This window comes from Camelus dromedarius, chromosome 9 (genome assembly GCF_036321535.1).
Source record: "Camelus dromedarius isolate mCamDro1 chromosome 9, mCamDro1.pat, whole genome shotgun sequence".
Lineage (NCBI taxonomy): Eukaryota > Metazoa > Chordata > Mammalia > Artiodactyla > Camelidae > Camelus > Camelus dromedarius.
In genome coordinates, this window is record NC_087444.1 from 37,119,783 (window position 1) to 37,140,983 (window position 21,201).

At 33.9% G+C, this 21,201-nt stretch overlaps 1 protein-coding gene across 3 annotated transcripts in view; it reads right to left on the reverse strand.

Moving 5' to 3' along the window:
- Positions 1-21,201, reverse strand: part of CBFB (core-binding factor subunit beta) — a 47,342-nt gene that overhangs the window by 10,352 nt on the left and 15,789 nt on the right. Inside the window, exons 4-5 of one of the 3 annotated variants that reach the window (XM_031458302.2) lie at positions 9,924-10,040; positions 1,926-2,021 (exon numbers count right to left, since the gene is read on the reverse strand). In XM_031458302.2, coding sequence (XP_031314162.1) covers positions 1,926-2,021; positions 9,924-10,040 — 213 coding nt within the window. Of the gene's footprint in view, positions 1-1,894; positions 8,307-9,923; positions 10,041-21,201 lie in introns of those variants that run through there. The other 2 variants (XM_031458303.2, XM_064489087.1) reach the window with 2 other exon arrangements.

Below are 21,201 nucleotides of genomic sequence, written 5' to 3' on the forward strand. Positions count from 1 at the left end.
TATACTGCAAATATCTGTTTAAACATCTATTTTCCCTCAAGACTGACTGATGTCAAGGACAGAAATAATGCATTTTCATCTATATATTTCTCAGTCCCTAATGCAGAATCCAGCACAACACACTTGGGGTTCATTACTTAATAAATTACCTAATATAAACCAACAAATTATAAACATTTAAAATCTTTCCAGAGACCATTAATATGTATTATTCTACTTTAACCTACAGGCTCTAGTTTTCAGACTGGCAGAGTAGGAGCTGTTTTTTTTGAAGCTCTCCACTTGACAACGAAACGCAATGTCCAAATACTGCAGTGGGTCACGTGGAAGTCACAAAATCAGGGGCCCCATTTCATTAGGGATCACACTACAGTGGAGGACAGGCATGTTTCAATATAGTGTTCAATAAGAACAATAACAGAAATAAGAAGTGCTCTGGAAACTACAAAGTAGAAGGGCTAATTATGATTAAGAAGGTTGGAGAAGGGACTGACAGATAACGCTTAAGCCAGGCCTTGATGATGGGTAGAAAAGTACATTCTCAGTCAGGGAACAAACAGCATGAACAAAAAGGTTCAGAAATATAAGATAAATGCATATTATACATTAAAAAGACTTCTTGCTATTACAGATGCAAGCATTCTTAAAGAAAATGTCACGGGCAGTTTGATCACAAGAACTGTAAGAGCTTTGGTTGGGGGTTAATAGCTCAGTGGCAGAGCACATGCTTAGCATGCACGAGGTCCTAGGTTCAATCCCCAGTATCTCCATTAGGAAAAAAAAAAAAAAAAGAATCATAAACGCTTCAAAGAAAATAAATGTATTTCATGATATCCCTCTTGTCCCTTCTCCTAGATAGAAAGTATTCTTGGGGACATCATCAGTTATTGTCAGCCTATTAAATCAATTCACTCACTGACAAAGGGAAATATCAACCATTAAAAGATAATTTTATTTCATACATTAACCACTAAGTAGGCTTGATTTTTTTCATTTATTCTTAAAAACATTATAATATAAACATGAAATATCAATAATATCAGCTGACACCTAGTCAGGGCCACAGTCTCTAAAAGTGCTTTCACGTGTGTTTACTCATTTAATCCTTACAATGGCCCTATGATACAGGCATGATTATCAGCCCTATTTTATAGATGAGGAAACTCAGCCATAGAAAGGCGAAATAAGTTGTCAGAGGTGACAAAAAAGGTGGCAGAGCCAGATTCAGACCTTGTAGTCTGGCTCTAGAGTCTGGGCTCTCTTAACCACATTCTTTGTGTAGACACACACACACTTTTTAATTAATATAAACAATAGTGTACATACAATTTTGTGCATAGAAAAACTACAAATTTTCTCTATTATATAACACTGACTTTTTTAAAAAAATGTGGAAACATATAATAACATAAAAACTACCATCTTGACCATTTTCAAGTACACAGGTAAGTAGTGGTAAATAAGCACAGTGTTGTGCAACCAATCTCCAGAACTCTTTTTCATGCCTGGAAATTATTCTATTTAGTTGACAGCTGTATCAAATTTAAACACCAGATAAGACTAAATTTGAGTGTTTTAAGACTGAAGTAGACATGGGTAATAAAACAATAAAAAGACACAAGGAAGTGATTACTATAAAAAGAGGTAAGATATTTGGATCAATGAACTAATAGAAAATACACCTTATGATAGTAAATGATTTTTATGAGAACCAATACATGAGGAATTCATATATAACCTTAAAATTAAGACTAAGTTTCTTTATAGCAATTATATTTAATAAACACAAAGTCACAGAGTACACCTTTTTAAAAATTAAAGACATTAAACTATTTAAAAACATTAAGCACAAACATCACAAATAGAGCCTGAGAGTTTGGGGGAAAGTACTAACCAGTTACTGCCAGCAGCTGTGAAACTCTCACCTCCATTTCCTCCCGATGAGACCTGTCTCTATCTTCAAATTCGCGTGTCCTTCTCCGAGCCTCTTCAAAGGCCTGTTGTGCTAATGCGTCCTCCTGCTGTCATTAAGAATACATGAAACAGATAGTTTAATTCTGATTTATATTAAAAAATTAAAATTTGGGGGGGTGTCTTATTTTTCGAAGGAAATGAAGAGCAGAGTATTTCTCAAAATATAAGAGCCAAAAAAATTAATATAAGAGCAATTTTTAAAAGAAAACTTCAGCATTTTCATGTCCTATTATAACACCTTGAAAATAGTAATCAGGTTCAATCATATTCTAGCAACTGAAAGTGCTCTTTCATATTCTGTCTTTACCTCATCCTACTCACCAAAATAAAATCCTGATCAAGTCAATATTTAAATCACAGAAGTACAAAAAAAAATTGGTATATATTTCTACCATATGGGGATAAGACAGGCCCTCTAATTATGGCACGAAAGTCAGACATATAAAAAAGAGGATATTAACAGAATTGATTATATAAATGCTAGAAACTTCTAGACTATTACTAAAAAGTAAATAAAATTCTAAGGGATATTATCAAGAAAAATTATTTGCAACATATAACAAATCTACCCTAATCCTTTCCAAACTAATGGATAAAGATCTGCACATGAAGGAAACCGAGATACCTCAAAGTTACTGTGTCTAAAAGGCAATCAATTTAAACTTTCTCTTTACTCTTCCTCAGTCTGGTTGGTGGCACCACCCACTCATTTCTGCCAAGAACCTGAGCCTCCTTTGACACTTCACTTCCCCCTTGTCTCCATAGAGCCTATCACCAAATCTTATCCATCTTATCTCCTAAATATTTTTTGAATCTTTAATCTCCTTTCCATTTCTACAAACATTCTCAAGTGCAGGCTCTTAAGATCTCTTACCCAAATTACTGTGAAGTCTCTTCCTTCTGCCATCCCCCAATCCACAACAGAGCCATGAGAGCATACCTTCTAAAGTAATCTTACCATAATACTCCCCAACTTAAAAAGCCCCCTGGCTCAAGCTTTGCAGTCACATACTTCTCAACATTAGGATTTTCAATGGCACACCTGAAGAAACTAAAAGATCAAAAACAATACCAAAAAAGTCATCAATATTCACCATTCTAGATTCACTGCAGCAAAAGGTGGCCAGGTAACTCAGTTCTTGCCAATGAGACAGAAGCATGAAGTCACCTAATGAGGCTTCTAAGAAAGTCATTAAGAGACATTTCACCTTTCCTCCTTCCTGGGAACTGATGTAATGACCAGAGATACAGCATCTTGCAAACATAACAGTGAGGATGTAGCCATAACCGAGCACAGTATACCAGGAAAATGAAAAGATCCATGGCCCCTAATAATATAATTAAGTGCTATACCAGGCCTGGACTGTGTACTGTTGATATCTTGTTCTGCATGACAAATCTTTCATTTGCCACTGTTAGCAAGGTGAATACTCGTAATTTTCACTGACACAAAATTGAAACATATGATCAAGTTTCTACTCTTATGATGCATTTACTAGTTTTATGACCAAGGGCAAGGCATTTCCTTTTCTAAGCCTCAGTAAACTCACATGTAAAATGCACATAGTAGTAATACTTCATGAGATTAAATGAATTAACTTATAAAAAATGCTTAAGCATCCTATCTGACAACATTCAATAAGTGCTATTATTTTATAAGCATTTATGGATATATACAATTCACACATTCGACTAAACATTATTATACATACCAACTCTATTTTCAGAATGTACTATATAAGCCAGAGTTACCTGCAGAAGAACTCTATTCCCAACTCCCAAAGGATTTTTCTTATTTAGTTAGGTATCAACTGGGACATGTCTACTGATAACAGGATATCCCTCTGTCCTGTGCATCCATTCACTCTTTCACTTACTCCACAAACATTTAGTCTTTACTACATCCAAGACACTGTGCTAGATGCAATGCATACAATGTGTAGGAATTTTCCTCACAGGTTCTGGTCTAGTAGGGGAGGTGTACAACAAACAAATAATTACAAACATCAGTATATAATTAGCAACCATGATTAAGAACAGTAGAGAAGAATTACAAGATGAAATGAGAGCATATAACATGAGATGTGATCTAATTCCCTAAGTAAGTTATTAGCCACTAATGTGTATTCTAGCAATGATCATACATTTTACCTCATTAAAAGAAAAAAAAAGTATCACTACTAATAATTGTAGTACAATAAGCCAAGAGAGATTTGGTAGCCTACCAGTCTCTAATTTCACCTTTCGTCTTGGTCTTTTCTAGTGAGATGTGAAAAGCATGTGCAATGACCAGAGTCTGCACTTTTTTTTTTTTTTTGAGGTGTAGGAGTAATTAGGTTTATTTATTTTTAGAGGAGGTACTGGGGATTGAACCCAAGACCTCGTGCGTGCTAAGCATGTGCTCTACCACTTGAGCTATACCTTCCCCCAAGACTGCACTTTAATAAATGGTTAAATCTGAAAGCAATTACCAGTGTCATCCTGATCCTTTCCCATTGTGAGCTTAAGTAACACCTCCCCAAGGACAGCATAAAGGATACTTGCTGATACAACTACACACTCACCGATAAAGTATGCTGAAATGGCTAGGGACAACTAACTCTACCCAGTCCCAGGTGGTAGCTTTTAGCACTCCGGTCCCTACCAACTACTTGTCACACTAGTCTGTTACTCTGTGGTCTATACCACAGTCTGCACAAAGTAGTCAGAAGGAGTCATCATAAAAGGTGGTTGGGTGTTTGTAAAACCCATGTGGGAAATAAAGGCCTAGCAGTGTTCTCATAGAGCACATATAGAATATTCTGACCATTCCTGTGGCACTGATTTTGTCTTTATTGTATTGCCTAAATCTATAACTATATTCATTTCAGTTTGGTATTACTTACCTTTCTGTGCAATGAATTTAAAAAATACAAGCACATGTTTAATGAAAAACTAAGAATCAAATTGGTTTCCTGGAAAATTGATAATGAATGTATGATTTGTACAAAATAACATTTCCCATTCTCTGTGGGGATCAGAGTACCACTGATCACATGAAAACCAAAAGAAAGAAATCTGCTGAAGAAGCAACAACATATACTCCAAAGGCAACAATTTAACATGTGCAGCTGCAAATGGTACATTTAACATCACTGTAGAACACAACTTTTAATTTAAATCAAATGACTCTTATAAATTTTCACTCACATTCTCGTGCACATACAAAAAGCAAAGCTGTTCATATGTTGGCTTTACTGACAGAAAAAACTTGCAAAAAGCTAAAGGACATCAGATTTACATCAGTGTCAGGTACTCAAACAGAAAATCTGTACATCCCAACAATGGCTCAATTTTTCTAATCTTATCATAGAATCAAAATAGAACTTTTGGAAGGTCATAACATTGAAGGTGAAACTATTTTTGTGACTGCTACAGTAAATTAATTTAAAGAGTACAACAGTGAAGATAAAATTATTGGCTCTTAAATCGATAATACAAATACAAATGCTGGTGGTGCACATTGTATTAAAAAAATGTTCTCAGTGAATTTTTTAAAACTATGAAATAAAAATTTACTAGGAACTAGTTGCAGTACATATCTAATTCATAATTGTTATCCCAACAATTCTCATACAAAGAAGTGAGATATTTTGCCAATCATTTAGACATTAGAGTTGCATAAATTACAAATACATTTATGCATACATAGTTAACTATAAAATGTCTGTGACAAAATCGATGCTGAATACAAAAAAAATTCACATAGCAATACACAGGCACTTGGGAATTAAAAAATCTGAGCCTTTGAAAAACCTCTCTGAAATCAACCTAGCTTCTAAAATGGCATTAGAAAAAATTAAATTACATTATGTGGCTCACATTTGAATTCTACTGGACAGCACTGTCCTAAAATAAAGCTTGATGAATTTTCACAAACTGAACTTTCCATGGAACTAGAAGCCATATGAAGAAATAGAATAGTACCAGCATCTCTTTTTCCTCTACTCTAGTACCTAGCCTGTTCTTCCAAGGGTAAACCACCATCCTTCCTTCTAACAACATGTATTATTAGTTTTACCTATTTTTGTATTTTATATAAATGGAGTCATACAGCATGTGCTTTTTTTGTACACTCAATATGTTTGTGAAATTCACCTGTATTGGTGTGCTAGTTGTAGTTTTTCATTTTCATTGTATTTCTTTGTGTGAACATGCAATTTGTCCATTCTACTGTTAACTGGTATTTGGGCAATTTATAGTTTCTGGCTATTACTAATAATGCTGCTACAAATGTCCCATTTGTTGAATATATGTATTCATTCCCATTGCATATTATGCCTTAGAGTAGCACTGCTGCTGGATCATCAGTATACCTAAGTGCAGTTGTATTTACTGCCAGTTTTCCAAATGCTGCGTCAATTTTATGTAACCAACCAACACACCAACTGTTGTTCTACATCCTTGCCAACATTTGTTAAAGTTACTCTGAACAAAGGCAAAAAGGCAATACCTGTGAAAATATTTCAGTTGAAATATTTATACAATTTAATTCTAAAAAATGGAATTGTGACTAGCCTCCGTTTATCTCTAAGCTCACCAGGTACATCAGCATCTGTTAGAGAATTTTGTCCTTATGGCAGAGAATGAACAAGCTTCCCTATGTATCTCTTCTTATCAGGACACTAATTCTATGGTATCAGGGCCCCCCTCTTGTGACCTCATTTAGCCTTAATTACTTCTATACAGGCCCTATCTCCAAATACAGTCATACTGGGAGTTGGGGCTTCAAAATATGAATTTTGAGGGGTCACAAACATTCAGTCCACAATAGCTGGTAAATGGTGGGGCTGGGAATCACAATTCACGGCTATGGAGCTCCTACTCCTAGGTTCTATACTTCATGGCCTGTTTACTTTTACTTCCAGATAATTTTGGGATAGGGAAAGCTCCAGAGAAGTGCTGACTGTTGACTGGTTGGCATCCCCTGCTTTGAAGTTTTTACATTACATTATATAAGGCCTATTATTTTATTAGTTTACTGTCACAACAGATGGTACTTACTGGGGCAACAGGGCTTGGAAAATTCTAAGTATAGAAAATTCTGTGGGTTAAACTTAAAATTTTTATCTATCATTTTAGTAAAATATTTCAGTTTTAGAAGTCAACTCAATCTGAAATTCCCCCTTATATAAATTCAATCTGCTGTATCACTTATTACAGAAACAGCCTTCTAAATTGCCAATTATCTACAATTTTTCTGAAAGATTTAGGTACTCCTTAACCCTGTGGAAATCAAGGTAGCAGAGGTTCTTTCTTAAGAATTTTAACTTTGAACCTTAAATTTTTACTAGGAAGGTTTTATTTTTTGATCTCTCTCTCTTTTTTTTTTCTTTTTAGATTTTTCTTTCGGTTAGAAGTCCAAGATCAAGGTGACTGCAGGTTTGGTTTCTTCTGAGGCGTCTCTCCTAGGTTTGCAGATGGCTGTCTTCTCGCTGTGTCCTCACATGTTCTGTGTTGTCTGTGTCTGATCTCTTCACTCCCTCAACCCCTATCCCTGGTAGTTTTTTTTAATTGAAGTATAGTTGATTTCAGTGTTGTGTTTGTTTCAGATGTACAGCAAAGTAGTTGTTTTATATATATCTGTACTTTTTCAGATTCTCTTCCATTGTAAGTTATTACAAGATACTGAATACAGTTCCCTGTGCTATACAAGACTTTGTTATTTTTTGATCTCTGAAGAAAACTCCTACATTTCTATATAGAGAACATGGGAAGAGATAACAGAAATAACAAAAAGAGAGCTCCTTTTTATTCTTGCCTTTATTTGAACTTGATTTAGAGGATTAATATTAAATAATTGAAGAAAATTAACACTCACTAATAATTAGATACTTTGACATGTTCTTTTAGCATTTTGAATGTTATCACACTACCTTCTGGCCTCCTCAATTTCAAAAGAGAAGTCAGCTGTTAATCTTATTGTTGCTTCCTTGTATGTAAGGAAGTCTTCTTGCTGCTTTCAAGATTCAGTTTCTTTGTAACAGTTAGACTTTGATGTATCTAGGTTAGATTTCTTTGTGTTCATCCTCCTTGGAGTTCACTGAATTTCTTGGATATGGAGATGACTATTTTTCATCAACTTTGGAAGTTTTCAGCCATGATTTCTTAAAATATATTTTCTGCCCCTTTCTTTCTCTCCTATCAGGGATTTTCATTACATATATCTTGGTATGTGTGCTGGTGTCCCACGGTCTGAGACTGTTCATTTTTGTTCTCTCTTCTTTCTGTTCTTCAGACTGGATAACCTCTATTAATCTATGTTCAAGTTCACTAATTCTTTTTTCTGCCATCTGTTGAGCAGAAGAAAACAGCTCAAATCTGTTGAGTCTACAAATTTTTCATTTCAGTTATTGTATTTTTCATTTTTGCAACCTTATTCTCTTTAATAATTTAGATCTCTTTATTGATATTCTATTTTATAAGTCATTGTCATAATTTTCCTTCAATTCTTTAAAGGAAAAAAATTTCCTTTAGTTCTTTGAACATACCAAAAAATAATTGCTTTTAAGTCTTTTGTCATTAAGAACCATCATCTGAGCTCCCTCAAAGTTTCTACTGCCTGCTTTTTTACCTGAGTATCAGTCGCATTTTCATGCTCTTCTGCATATCTTATAATTTGATGAAAACTGGATATTTTAGATAATATACTACAGCAACTCTGAATTCTGACCCCTGCCTCTAGCATGCTGTTGCTGGTTTTTGTTTGTCTGCCTAGTGACTTGCCTAGACTAATTTTGCAGTCTATTTCCCCAGCAGTGCTCAGCCTCTGATGTCATTGTTTAGTTTAGTTTTTTTTCCTTTTAAAGCCTTGCTTTCTAGGGGGTTGCCCCTGAGTCAACATAATTTAGTGGTCAGCCAATGATTGGTCATAGGTTCTGCTTAAACACCTTAAGCCAGAAGGCTTCCATCCCTTGCCACTGGATCCATGTATGGCTTGGGGGAATACTTTCAAAGTGCAGGAAGTTTATCGTCTACCTGTGTTCGGTCAGCGACTAGTATCTTTCTAGGGCCCTCTTTGTCCTCTCCTGAATAGATGTAGCCTTGCACATATACACAGCCTTTTGGAACATGAGGAGGTGTGGCTTTTTTTAAACGTATGGTCTTAATAGGGCCCACTTTAGCTATCTTTTCCCCTAGATTTCCCTGATAAATTTCTGGTTAGTCTACCATTTTGTTGCTTCCTGCAACCTTAACTTTCCCTGACTGTTTGTCACAGAGACTGCAGTTGTTTTCAGCAACATCCCTACTCTAAATAAAGTCCACTCCCTCTGACAGGACAGCAGAGCTGCCAATCCTCATGGCTTCCCCTGTCTACCCAGGGTAGAACTTGAGTGACCACAGAGCTGAGGGAGGACATAGGAACAGGTCCTGACTAAAATGCCAAACTATCACTGTTGTTACTGAAATTCACTAGCTTTGTTTGAATAAATGTCTCTTAATTTATGACCTTTGGTTAATATCCAGAGACCATAAATGGGTTTTTTGGTTTGTTTTTTTTTTTTACAATTTTGTTAGGTTTAATCACTGCTTTTTGGGGAGAGAATCTGCCAAGTTCCTCACGCAGTCGTTCCGAAAGTGCTGCTCCTACATTTTATTTTAAACTGCTTCCCACCCCCAATGTTCTAAAGGTCCAGAACAAACATTAAACAGAATCATTTACAGGACTTTGAAGTGCCCCACCAAGTACATAGTGGTAATCCAACGAAATTTAGAACCACTGAAGGAAAAACTTTCCCAAAACTAGGACCAAAATTTGGATCTCAACCTCTTCACGATTCCTCAAGACTACTCAAACATGAGATTCTCTTTATTTACTCTTAAAGACTGGGTAAACTAGATCTCCAGACAAAGGCAAGATTGGGGGTAGATAAAAGGACCACGGTCAGTAAAGCCTTAAGTCACCCTACCTGGGCTCGCTCTTCATCAAATTCCAGGCAGCCCATACCATCCAGTCTCTGGAGATCAATCCAGCCTTTCCAGATAACACAGACTCCATTCAGAATCATGGGAGCCTTCAAATATACCTAAGACACAGAAAATGAGGATGAAAACCAATGATAAGCCATCAGACATATGAAAAACAAAGCATCAACTTACTTATGAAAACTGCGGCTTTCTTTGGGGAAAAAAGATACATATAATTGCAAAATTAAGAATTATAGGAAAGTATATGAAGCAGAGCCTGTGACCAAATTCTATAAATTAAGTTAATCTGGTTTACCAGGATTTTATTACCAGTCAGTTTTTCCATAGTATTTTAAAAAACTGTTTGTAATAAGGTGATACTTGAAAAAGACATCATTTCTCTTGCTGAAGCTAGGACAATCAGGTACTTTGCCTTGATTTTTGAATTCTGAGTAGAAAGATACAGAGATGGAAAACAACTGGAAATCACTAGCCCATGAAGAGAGCACACACTGTTTCCCTCTATTTGGATACCTGGAGCCACCCAGGGTCAGGCTCTTCACATTTCCTTTCAGTTTTACAAGCTACTTCATAGATTCTTGATAAGTAATGCTGTTTTTTTGTTTGTTTGTTTTCTTTTTCACTTAAGTTAGCTGGAATTGATTTCTACTGCTTTTACCCAAAGAACTTTAACTACTACACTGTTTATTTATTCATACTAAAGAGAATTCTTCTGTTTCAAGCAAATAACCCTAGAGCAAAAGTCACAAATCATACACTTTAGGTATGATTTCCAAATTTAGACCACTTTCATTTCTGATCACCAAATTAATTTCATATTGCCTGAAAATATAATTACTCTCAAGAGCAATTAAGGATCCATCAAGAAAGGAAAGGTGCTGCTATCTTCTTGAGGTGAGTATTTTATTGTGATATAGTAAGAAATGTAACAAAGGAGAAATTTGTTAGTTCCTACAATTTCCCTCACTGTAACACCACAGTATTCTAATAGTTACTTCAAAAAAACAACACTGTTATTTTAGGTCTTCTTTACCTCATTTAACATGGGTTTCTGAAAAAAAAGTAGCACAGATTTTTAAAAATCATTTATTGCCTTAACAAGATTTTTTTAAATGCAGAGGAAGCAGGACTTCAATAAGCTTTCAAAATTCCAGGTTGTCAAATGTATCTTTATCAATAAGGTTCTTTGTCTGCCTATACTAAATATATTTTCTTTGGATAATCCCAGTGCTTTTGTGAGATAAAATTAACATTATTTATTACCTACATTACATAAAATCAGTAACAGTTTCTCATTTTGCAGAAAAAGCTAGAAGCATCATCTTTTTCTTTACTCAGTTTTAAGCAATTTCTTCAACAAAAAATCTTGATACATTCTTGTCTTTAGAGAAGTTTAATAAGAATAATAGTCAGTAATTATAAATAATGCTAGAAAAATTACTAGCAAAAAATGACTAGTGAGTCACCTGCAAAATAAAACCTAAAGGACTTATGCCTTCCTAGTACATATGTATGTCATTCCCCTCCACTACTAAACACAACTATTTTTCCTGTTAAGGGCTCCAATAAACTATGCTGAACCAATTTCTACTGACATTGGAAAAAAAACATAAGGTACCATTTCTCCTCCCACTTGGACCAAGGGAAACAGTCCACAGTTATAGCTGAGACCGTTTAACCACACATTTCCTTCTGCTCTGATAAGTGCTCATTCTCTTCCACAATGTGAATTTAAAACTCCACTGGTGTGCACCTAGTCAAACAAGTGACTGTGATGACTTTATATTCAATACCTCATAAAAACTAAAGACAATACACCTTCATATTTGCCTATCAATTATAACTTGACTTACCATATTCTCTAATCAACATTCCCACCTATCCTTTCTAACAGAGGAGATGCTGCTACATAGTGAGGAGTATAACATTTCACCCATTGATGTAGCTCAATTTTTAAAATTCTTACACTAAACATAAAGATAATCCTCATGTAAAAGCAGAGAAAGGTCAACTTCATGATCAGGTTCTGTAGTCTTCATCAATGACTTGTATCTTTTAGTTTCAAAGATTCCATAACCTAGCTTATTCATATAAACTTCTATAGTCAAAAAATATTTTCCTTATGAAATTACTAAATTTTTAAAAAGCTGATTTATTACTTCTTTATAAAAGTTCTCTCAAGACTAAGAAAACCACTGATCTGTTTTGGGAAATTCCTAAATGGGTTCAGAAAATGGCTACAGTTCATAATCAAGACTAGTGCCTGGAATTGTAATTTAAAATAATACTTAGATGATCCAGTGATTTATTTAGAGGTTCACATTCAAATAAATAAGAGTTTTATGTGTAGACCTTCAAAGTAAATGTTTGGCACTTTTCATACATTCATGAATACCAGACCTCAAATTATAAAGAAAATAAAACTGTCTCTTAACAGTTTGGCATTTTGTAATATAATTTAATAATGTCATTTAACATGGAGACATTTCTCACTGAAAATAATGATGCCTTATTTCAAACTGTAGGAAGAACATGTATTAGAATGTGACCTAAGGATTAAACTCCTTTTTCGAGAACAATTAAATGTTTTATATAAAATGGATTCTATAAAGGCTTTAAAATGTGTAAACAGATTCTGCTAATCACACACAAAAACAACAAAATAGCCTGCTTATCTTCTCAAAAGTGAAATATCAGAGGATGTATTTAAGACTCCACGGAAGTTAAAAATGAGTACAGCATCACATTGTGGTTTTTTTTTGAAAAAACATAAAATTAGTATTGCAAAATTTTTTAATCAACTCAGGCTCTAAATATCACTGATTGTGATGTTATTTCAATCCAAATTACACATATCACTTTATTTTCCACATTCTGTAGCTTTAAATTCCAAATCATTGTAGCAGTAGAGCTTCAGCAAAAACATGTGCACACCAGCAACTGTGGCATCATACATACAATGGAATACTATTCAGCCACAAAAAGGAGTGAGGTAGTGATAAGCGCTACAACATGGATAAACCTTGAACGCATTATGCTAAGTGAAAGAAACCAGAAAAGGGCACATACTATATGATTCCATTTATATGAAATATCCAGAACAGGCAAATACAGAGACAAAAAGGATATTAGTGTTGCCAGGGGCTGAGGGGAGTGGGGAGTGAGGAGTGGCTGTTAATAAGCACAGAATTTCTTTTTGGGGTGATGAAAATGTTTTGGAAATAAAGAGTGGTGACAGCTGCACAATTCTGTGAATATACTAAAAAAAACTCTCAATTATACACTCTAAAAGGGTGAATTTTACAGTATATGAATTTTATCTCAATACGGTCATTATAAAAATTTTTTGGAATAAGTTTTATCTGTTACACAGGTGACAACTATACGATATGTAAAAGGAGACTTCTGAGCATGGAGTTGCATATGAGTTTCTAGTACTCTGTGAAGAGATATGGGCTGATGATATAAATCTGGCAGCCATCAACAATACAGGAATTTTTAGTCTGTAGTTCAGAGAACCTACATGACTTTAGGTTTATAGATACGTTTCAAGAAGACCAGAAACCTCCCAAAATTCTGTGTTAAAATGTGTTTGTGCCCATGTGCATTTTTTAAAGGAAGGCCAATGCTTTCACCAAGTTCTCAGAAGAGTATGCAAGAGAAAAAGGATCCAACTATGATAGTAAAAATGCAATTTTTCACTTCCCTCACAGACACCAAGGTCTTTGTAGCATAAAGCTTGAGAGATGATGATAAATACTCTTTATTTAGTAAAGGGACCAAACTTCTTAAGTAACTAAACATTAGTTACCCTGGGTTTTGAAATGTAAATATCAGAGGAAGGGTATGAAAGAACCTAGTCAACTTCCTATTTATCAACCTGTACAAAACAGTTCTATATCTGAGAGTCTGTAGTCTACTTATTCTAAGAGTATCTAAATTTGGAATAAGCAGTAGCATCTTCAGTTGCCCTTTCTTCTACAATACAATATGGAAGTTCAGTGTTTCTAACTCCTAGGTAGCTGGGCCAAGAATAGAAATTGAGGGTACAAAGGGATAGTAGAAAAAGTTCCTTTTATTGAGTGGTTCTAAAGGAGGTAATTTTAAGATAATTAGAATAACTGTAAATTTGCAAACAAGACTCCCATACACACCAATACTCAGCCATAACATCAGTATACACAGAAACCAAGTGTCAAAGCTATTGATAAAAGCAAGAAGCAGATACTTCACCTTCAAAAAAAAACCATTTCAATTGGAAAGAATATTTAACTTCTCTGTGGTAAACTATCAGTTTAAACACTTGTGACTCTAGTCTATAAATTGAGGTATTAGGGAAAACAGTTAACAGGGAATGAACAGTACCCCTTAGGCCCTCAGTAAATATCTGAATAATAATTAACAGAAGAGCAGAAACACAGCTGGAATTTAGAAATGTTTTTCCTGTAGCTTCCCTGTAATTTCAATTTGGAAAGATACACCTATTCAACAGATGTTTATTACCTGTCATTTTGTGCAGGGTATTATCATAAGGGCAGTGCAAATACAAGATGAATTTTAAAAAATTTATATCCCACCACCTAAAAGAAGATTCCAACACAAGTTAACTTAAAGCCTTTAATAAGGAATAGCTGAATACATTAAAAAAAAACTGTAAGAATTAAAACACCTGAATTCACCTATTACATTTAAAAGTAGGACTCACTTAACTCCTAAGGTTAATGGAATGTTTCAGTAATAGTAAAACTGTAAGGAGCTAGATCCAGCAACCTCCTTTTAAAAGCCACAGTTCTAACAAAGTTGCATATAAATATAACTAGGATATAACATCTGAAGATTATCTACCTGAAAAATCTAAAATATTCAACTGAAAAACCAGGTGAATTAATGAGTTCAATAAAGTGGCTGGTTATAAAAACAATATATGAAACCCAACAACCTTCCTGTATTACAATAGTAATTATTTAGAAAATAAAATGAAAAAACTTATTTTAAAACAGCAATAAAAGTATCAAAGAATAAATTTAATAAGAAATATGGAGGCTCTATAAGAAAAAAACATCTAATTTTTGAAACACAGAAAAAGATTTGATAAACTAGTGAGATGTCACATCCTCTAATAGTAAGACTACTGCCAATTTACCCCAAAGTAATCCTTATTTTAATGAAATTCCAGTAAAATCTCAATGTAATGCTTTTTTGAATTTGAGATAAAAGTCTATAATTAATACAAAAGAATTGACAATCCAAGAAAATATAGGAAATTATTTTTCTGCCCTTTCAGATATTAAAACATGTAACAATGCAATGAGTATACATGTAGTAGTGCTGTGGCAGCCAGAAACAACTTAATGGAATAAACAAAACATTTAAAAAACAAAACCAAGTATACAAATTTTTAATAAATGAAAAAGAGAACACTTCAAATCAATGGTAGGAGGATATTTTACTTAAGCAGTGGAGATAAGAAAACTGACTACCACTTGAATAAACAAGAGTTTGAAACAAAATAAAATGGCTAAAAATTAGGAAAAAATGTTCAAACACAATATACTAAAATAAAACAAAATAACTGCTTCTAAATAAAAGAAAAAACTTTAAATTAAAAATCTTAATAATGTGTATGTAATTATTATTTAACGAAATGGAATATCATCACTATTAGACCCAAGACAGCACGGAAAGAGTAAAAACTAAATGTGTTTTAGAATCAGATAAAACCTGAATTTAAATTCTAGTTCTATCGGTGTATTTGAGACAAATATTTAAGTTTGTTAATAAGCCTCAAATTCCTCACATATAAAACCAAAGCTAAATAATACCTCTTTCATAGTTGATAGTAAAAATTAGTTAAGTCAATATAAAGTTATGAAACATACAGAGCACCACAGAAACTGACTTGCTTATACACAATACTTCAACTGAAGTTTTACACAGTGATTTCTTTCCAAAAGAAAGAGCCATTTTTTTTGAGACCAATGAATCAGTAGATAAGCAGTAATACTGGGATGGCCATAGCCACCCAGGAAAACAAGATATTCCACAAAGGAAATATGTACTCTGCCTTTCGGTTGTAATCATTTCTGTAGTCTATTTAACAGATTCCTCTAGAAGATACTTGGTTCTGACTCACCTTCCGTTAGTCACATGTTCCTCTCCATTTAGAAATGCACAGTCAGCTTCCCTGTTGGATAATCACTACAGTCATTCAATCTCCCTTGCCTCTGAATCATAATTGGGTTGCATGTTAGTGTAAAAAAATAGCTTCTTCTATAGTGATTTAATGTAATTTACCAATCTACTTCTTACAGTTCAAAACAGAAAACAGCACTTCTCACAGAAATCATAACATGGATTAATACAGAATGTGCCTGGAACTTAAAGGATTAAGCAAGTAAGCAAGCTCGTATGCATACAAGCACACACTCTCAATAAACGGATGTGTTGACCAAACAGAAAAACCCATCCTAAAAATCATACAGAATCTCAAGAAATCTGAATAGCCAAAACAACCTTGAAAGGGAACAAAATGAGGACTTACACTTCCTGATTTCAAAACTTACTACAAAGCTTCAGCAATCAAAACAATGTAGTACTGATATAAAGACAAACATATAGACAGATGGACTAGAACAAAAAGCCCAGAAATAAACCCTCACATGCGGTGAAATGATTTCTGACAATGGTGCCAGGCCAAGACCATTCAGTGAGAAAGGACCGCCCTTTCAACAAATGGTGCTGAGAAAATGGACACCTAGTGCAAAAGGATGAAGTTGGGCTCCCACCTAACACCATATACAAAAATTAACTCAAAATGGATCAAAGACCTAAATGTAAGACCTAAAACTATAAAACTCCTAGAAAGAAGGTATAAAAGTTTCATGACACTGGATCTGACAATGATTTCTTAGAGATGACACCAAAGGCACAGGTAACAACAACAAAAACAGACAAACTGGACTTCATCAAAATTAAAAAAAAAAAAGGTACATCAAAAGACACTATCAATAAAGTAAAAAGGCAACCCACAGAATGGGAGAAAATATTTGCAAATCATACCTAATAAGGAATTAATATCCAAAATTAATAGAGAACTTCTAAAACTCAACAACAAAATACCCCCAAACAACTCAATTTAAAAATGGGCAGAGTAGGCATTTCTCTAAAGAAGATACACAGATGGCCAATAAACACATGAAAAGATGCTCAACATCACAAATAATTAGGAAATGCAAATCAAAACTATGATTAAACATTATGTATAAAATAAGCTATAAGGACATATTGTACAACACAGGGAATATGGCCAATATTTTATAATTATAAATGGAGTATAACCTTTAAAATTGTGTGTCACTATATTATATACCTATAACTTATATAATATTGTACATCAACTATACTTCAACTTAAAAAAGAATAAAACTGCTATAAACATAAAAAAACCCTACATACTAAATACTATATATAAAATAGATAAACAGCAAGTTTTTACTATATAGCACAGGGAATTATATATTCAGTACCTTGTAATAACCTATAATGAAAAAGAATGTGAAAATGAATATATGTGTGTATTATATGTATGACTGAAATTTTATGTGCTATACCAGAAATGGATACATTGTAAACTTACTACAATAAGAAACAAAATAAAGCAAACAAAAAAAAAAACCCTACAATGAAACACTTATTAGACACCTCACTCATTAGGACGGCTACTATCAACAAAACCCACAAAACAAGAAGCATTGGTAAGGATGAGAAATTGTTGTGCACTGCTGTGGGAATGTATAAGAATACAGCTGCCATGGACAATAGTACAGCAATTCCTCAAGAAATTAAAAACAGAATTACCATATGATCCAGTAATTCCACTTCTGGGTATATACCTAGAAGAACTGAAAGCAGGGTCTCAAAGACATATTTGTATACCCATGTTCACAGCAGCATTATTGACAATAGCTAAAATGTGGAAACAACCCACGTGTCCACAGAAGGATGAAGAGATAAGCAAAATGTGGTCTATACATACAACAGAGTATTATTCAGCCTTTTAGAGAAGGAAATTCTGCAATATGCTACAACATAGATGAATCTTCTGGACATTTTACTAAGTGAAATAAGCCAGTCATAAAAAGATAAATACCATATAACTCCATTTATAAGAGGTACTTAGAGCAGCCAAAATCATAGAAAGTAGAATGGTGGTTGCCAGGGTTAAGGAGAAGGGGGAGTCAGGGAATGGGGAATTACCACTTAATGGGTAAAGAGTTGCAGTTTTATAAGATGAAAAGAATTACGGAAAAACCCTGTAAAAAGGAGGTAGGTCATGGTGAGCCTAGAATCAGAAAATATAGAGGAGCCCACTCCCTCTGATCATTTCCTCCAGACCTCTAGCATACCACGAACACTGGCTCACACTGCCAGGTGCCCCAAATCCAGTATGAGCCCCAGGTTCTCCACAACCCATTCACAACTATGTTCACAAAGTTCCCTAGAGAAGCTCTTAAAATTCGCAGGAAAGCTGAATCCAGAATTGATACTGAGGTTTTGTTCAGCTTATCTCCTAGGAACTTTCATGTTGAAATGAAATTACAGTCCTTTACTTACACTGCCATGAAGTTTGTGCTTGCTATATTCAGTTTTTTTAAAACTAAACAAAGCATTGTTTAGAAATACATGCATAGGGATAAAATTATAAAAGCAAGGGAATAAATCTATTAATCAGGATAATGAGAAGGTTTTTTTTGTGGAGAGGGGAACAGGACTGTGGAGTTTTTTTAAGGTATCACTGTCCAATAGAAATATAATGAGATCCACAAATGCAACTCACATATGTAAATGAAAATTTTCTAACAGCCATGTTTTAAAACACTAAGCAGAAACTGGTGAAATCAATTACAGTAATATTACTCAACCAGAAGTATTTAAAATATTTTTCAACATGTAATCAATATAAAAATTATTGAGATGTTTTACAAGCTTCTTTTTGTACAAGTTTTCAAAATCCAGTGTGTACTTTTTCACATACAGCACATGTCAGTTAGACTAGTCACAGTTCAGATGCTTAGCAGTCACATGTGGTTAGTGGCTACCATATAGACATCACAGTTCTAACATGGTAGAAATACTGTATCTTGACTTAATTAGCAGGTACATGGATATTCCTATTATTATTCCTAAAACTATACATTTTTTAAATCAAGTATATATATTTTTTTAATTGAAGTACCGTCAGTTTACAATGTTGTGTCAATTTCTGGCATACAGCATGTTTCAGTCATACATATACATTCCTTTTCATATTCTCTTTCATTATAGGTTACTACAAGATATTGAATATAGGTAGTTCCCTTTGCTATACAGTAGAAACTTATTATTTATCTATTTTATATGTATGTATCTACTCTTTTATTCATAAAATATATTTAACAAATAAAAAGATGAGTAGCACTTAAGGAGAAGATGCATTAAATAATGAACATATTTTCAAAAAGATTTTAAGTAACAATAAAAATCATATTGTATTAAATTTTATAACGTATAATAAATTTTATAAAACGCATGCTAAAATTTTATACTGGTTTTATTGTAGTTTCACACAGAGTTAAAGTCATGTGTGGTAAATTTTCACTAATTACTTTTCAGAAGAATGCTCCACCTGGAAACACTGTTGGTCCATTGTTTGGAAGAGCCATTCCTTCTGCGAGCCATCTGAGAAGATGCTTATGCACCAATAACACACATACTCTGAGGTATATTTATACATGGCTTTGTTAAGTAGAAAACATTTTTAGTCTAATCTAAAATTTGGTAATTTGTAACATGATTTGTACTCTTATGTAAAACTTTTCTTCATGAAGTTATATTTAAAATTCCTGCTGGCTTTCTCATGGTATAAAAAAGTAATGTTAGCATAAGCATCACAAACCACCATTAACATTAATACTGAGAGACTCTGAATGCTATTTCTGGACTCTCTGCAACTCCAAGCCTCTACTTTGAACTCACTTTGCTTAAAGAAGTTCCTACTCCATCCCCAAACAGTTTCATATAGCTCCCTTCATTTCTTAAGTCTCTTCCTGGTACTTTTCCACTCAGGTTTAAGGAGCGTTATCACTCAAAAGTTTATATAAATTCCTCATAGCTTTCAAAACTTTTAAGTCCTATCTGACCTTTATAAGCACCCAATAAGAAAAAAGTTTAAATAAAGAAATTAAAACTGAGAGATTAAATAATTCACTTGCAGAAGGTCACACAGCTAGTAAGTAATAAAAATTATCATCCAAAACTCATGAAATCTATACATTCACCCAAACCACAGTTGCATTAACGGATTGCATTATTAATGTTTCCTAAGTATTTTAGGGTATGTAAAAAATAGACTATTTCCCTAAAGAATAAATAGACACAGAATGCAAACTTGTGGTTGCCAGGGGGACAGGCGGTGGGAAGGGACTGGGATTTCAAAATGTAGAATAGATAAACAAGACTGTACTGTGTAGCACAGGGAAATATATACAGGATCTTGTGGTGGCTCACAGCGAAAGAGAATGTGACAATGAATGTACGTACGTTCATATATAACTGAAAAATTGTGCTCTACACTGGAATTTGATACAACATTGTAAAATGACTATAACTCAATAAAAAATGTTTATATATAAAAAAAAGAATAAATAGAGACCCGACAATCAATTTCATGGTTAAATCCTCAGCATCTAGAACAATAAATAACATCAACTCTTTACATGACTTTAGAATGCATCATATGAATGTTTCCTCTTCCCCCAAAATAGACAGCTTACTAGTTCTGAAATTTTCATTCTAGGATTCAAAGTAAACAATGCATTTTTAACAGTCTTAAAATGTTCTGACCTAGGAGGTACAATTTCAAGTGAAAAGCATTCAAAATTAAGTCAAAAAATTCTTTGTTTCTTAATTAAGACCAAAAAAAAAAGGGTAATGAAATAAAACAGGCAGATGTTATTTATCCATTCCTTAGTTTTTTGTTTTTTTGCAGGGGAAGGTAATTAGGTTTATTTATTTATTTAGTTTTTTTGATGGAGGTACTGTGGATTGAACCCAGGACCTTGTGCATGCTAAGCATGTACTCTGCCACTTGAGCTATACCCTCCCACTTATTTATCCATTCCTGAGTCAACTCTGTAAGAATTATTTCTAAAAATATTACAAGGGGAGAGGGTATAGCTCAGTGGTAGCATGCACAAGGTCCTGGGCTCAATCCCCAGTACC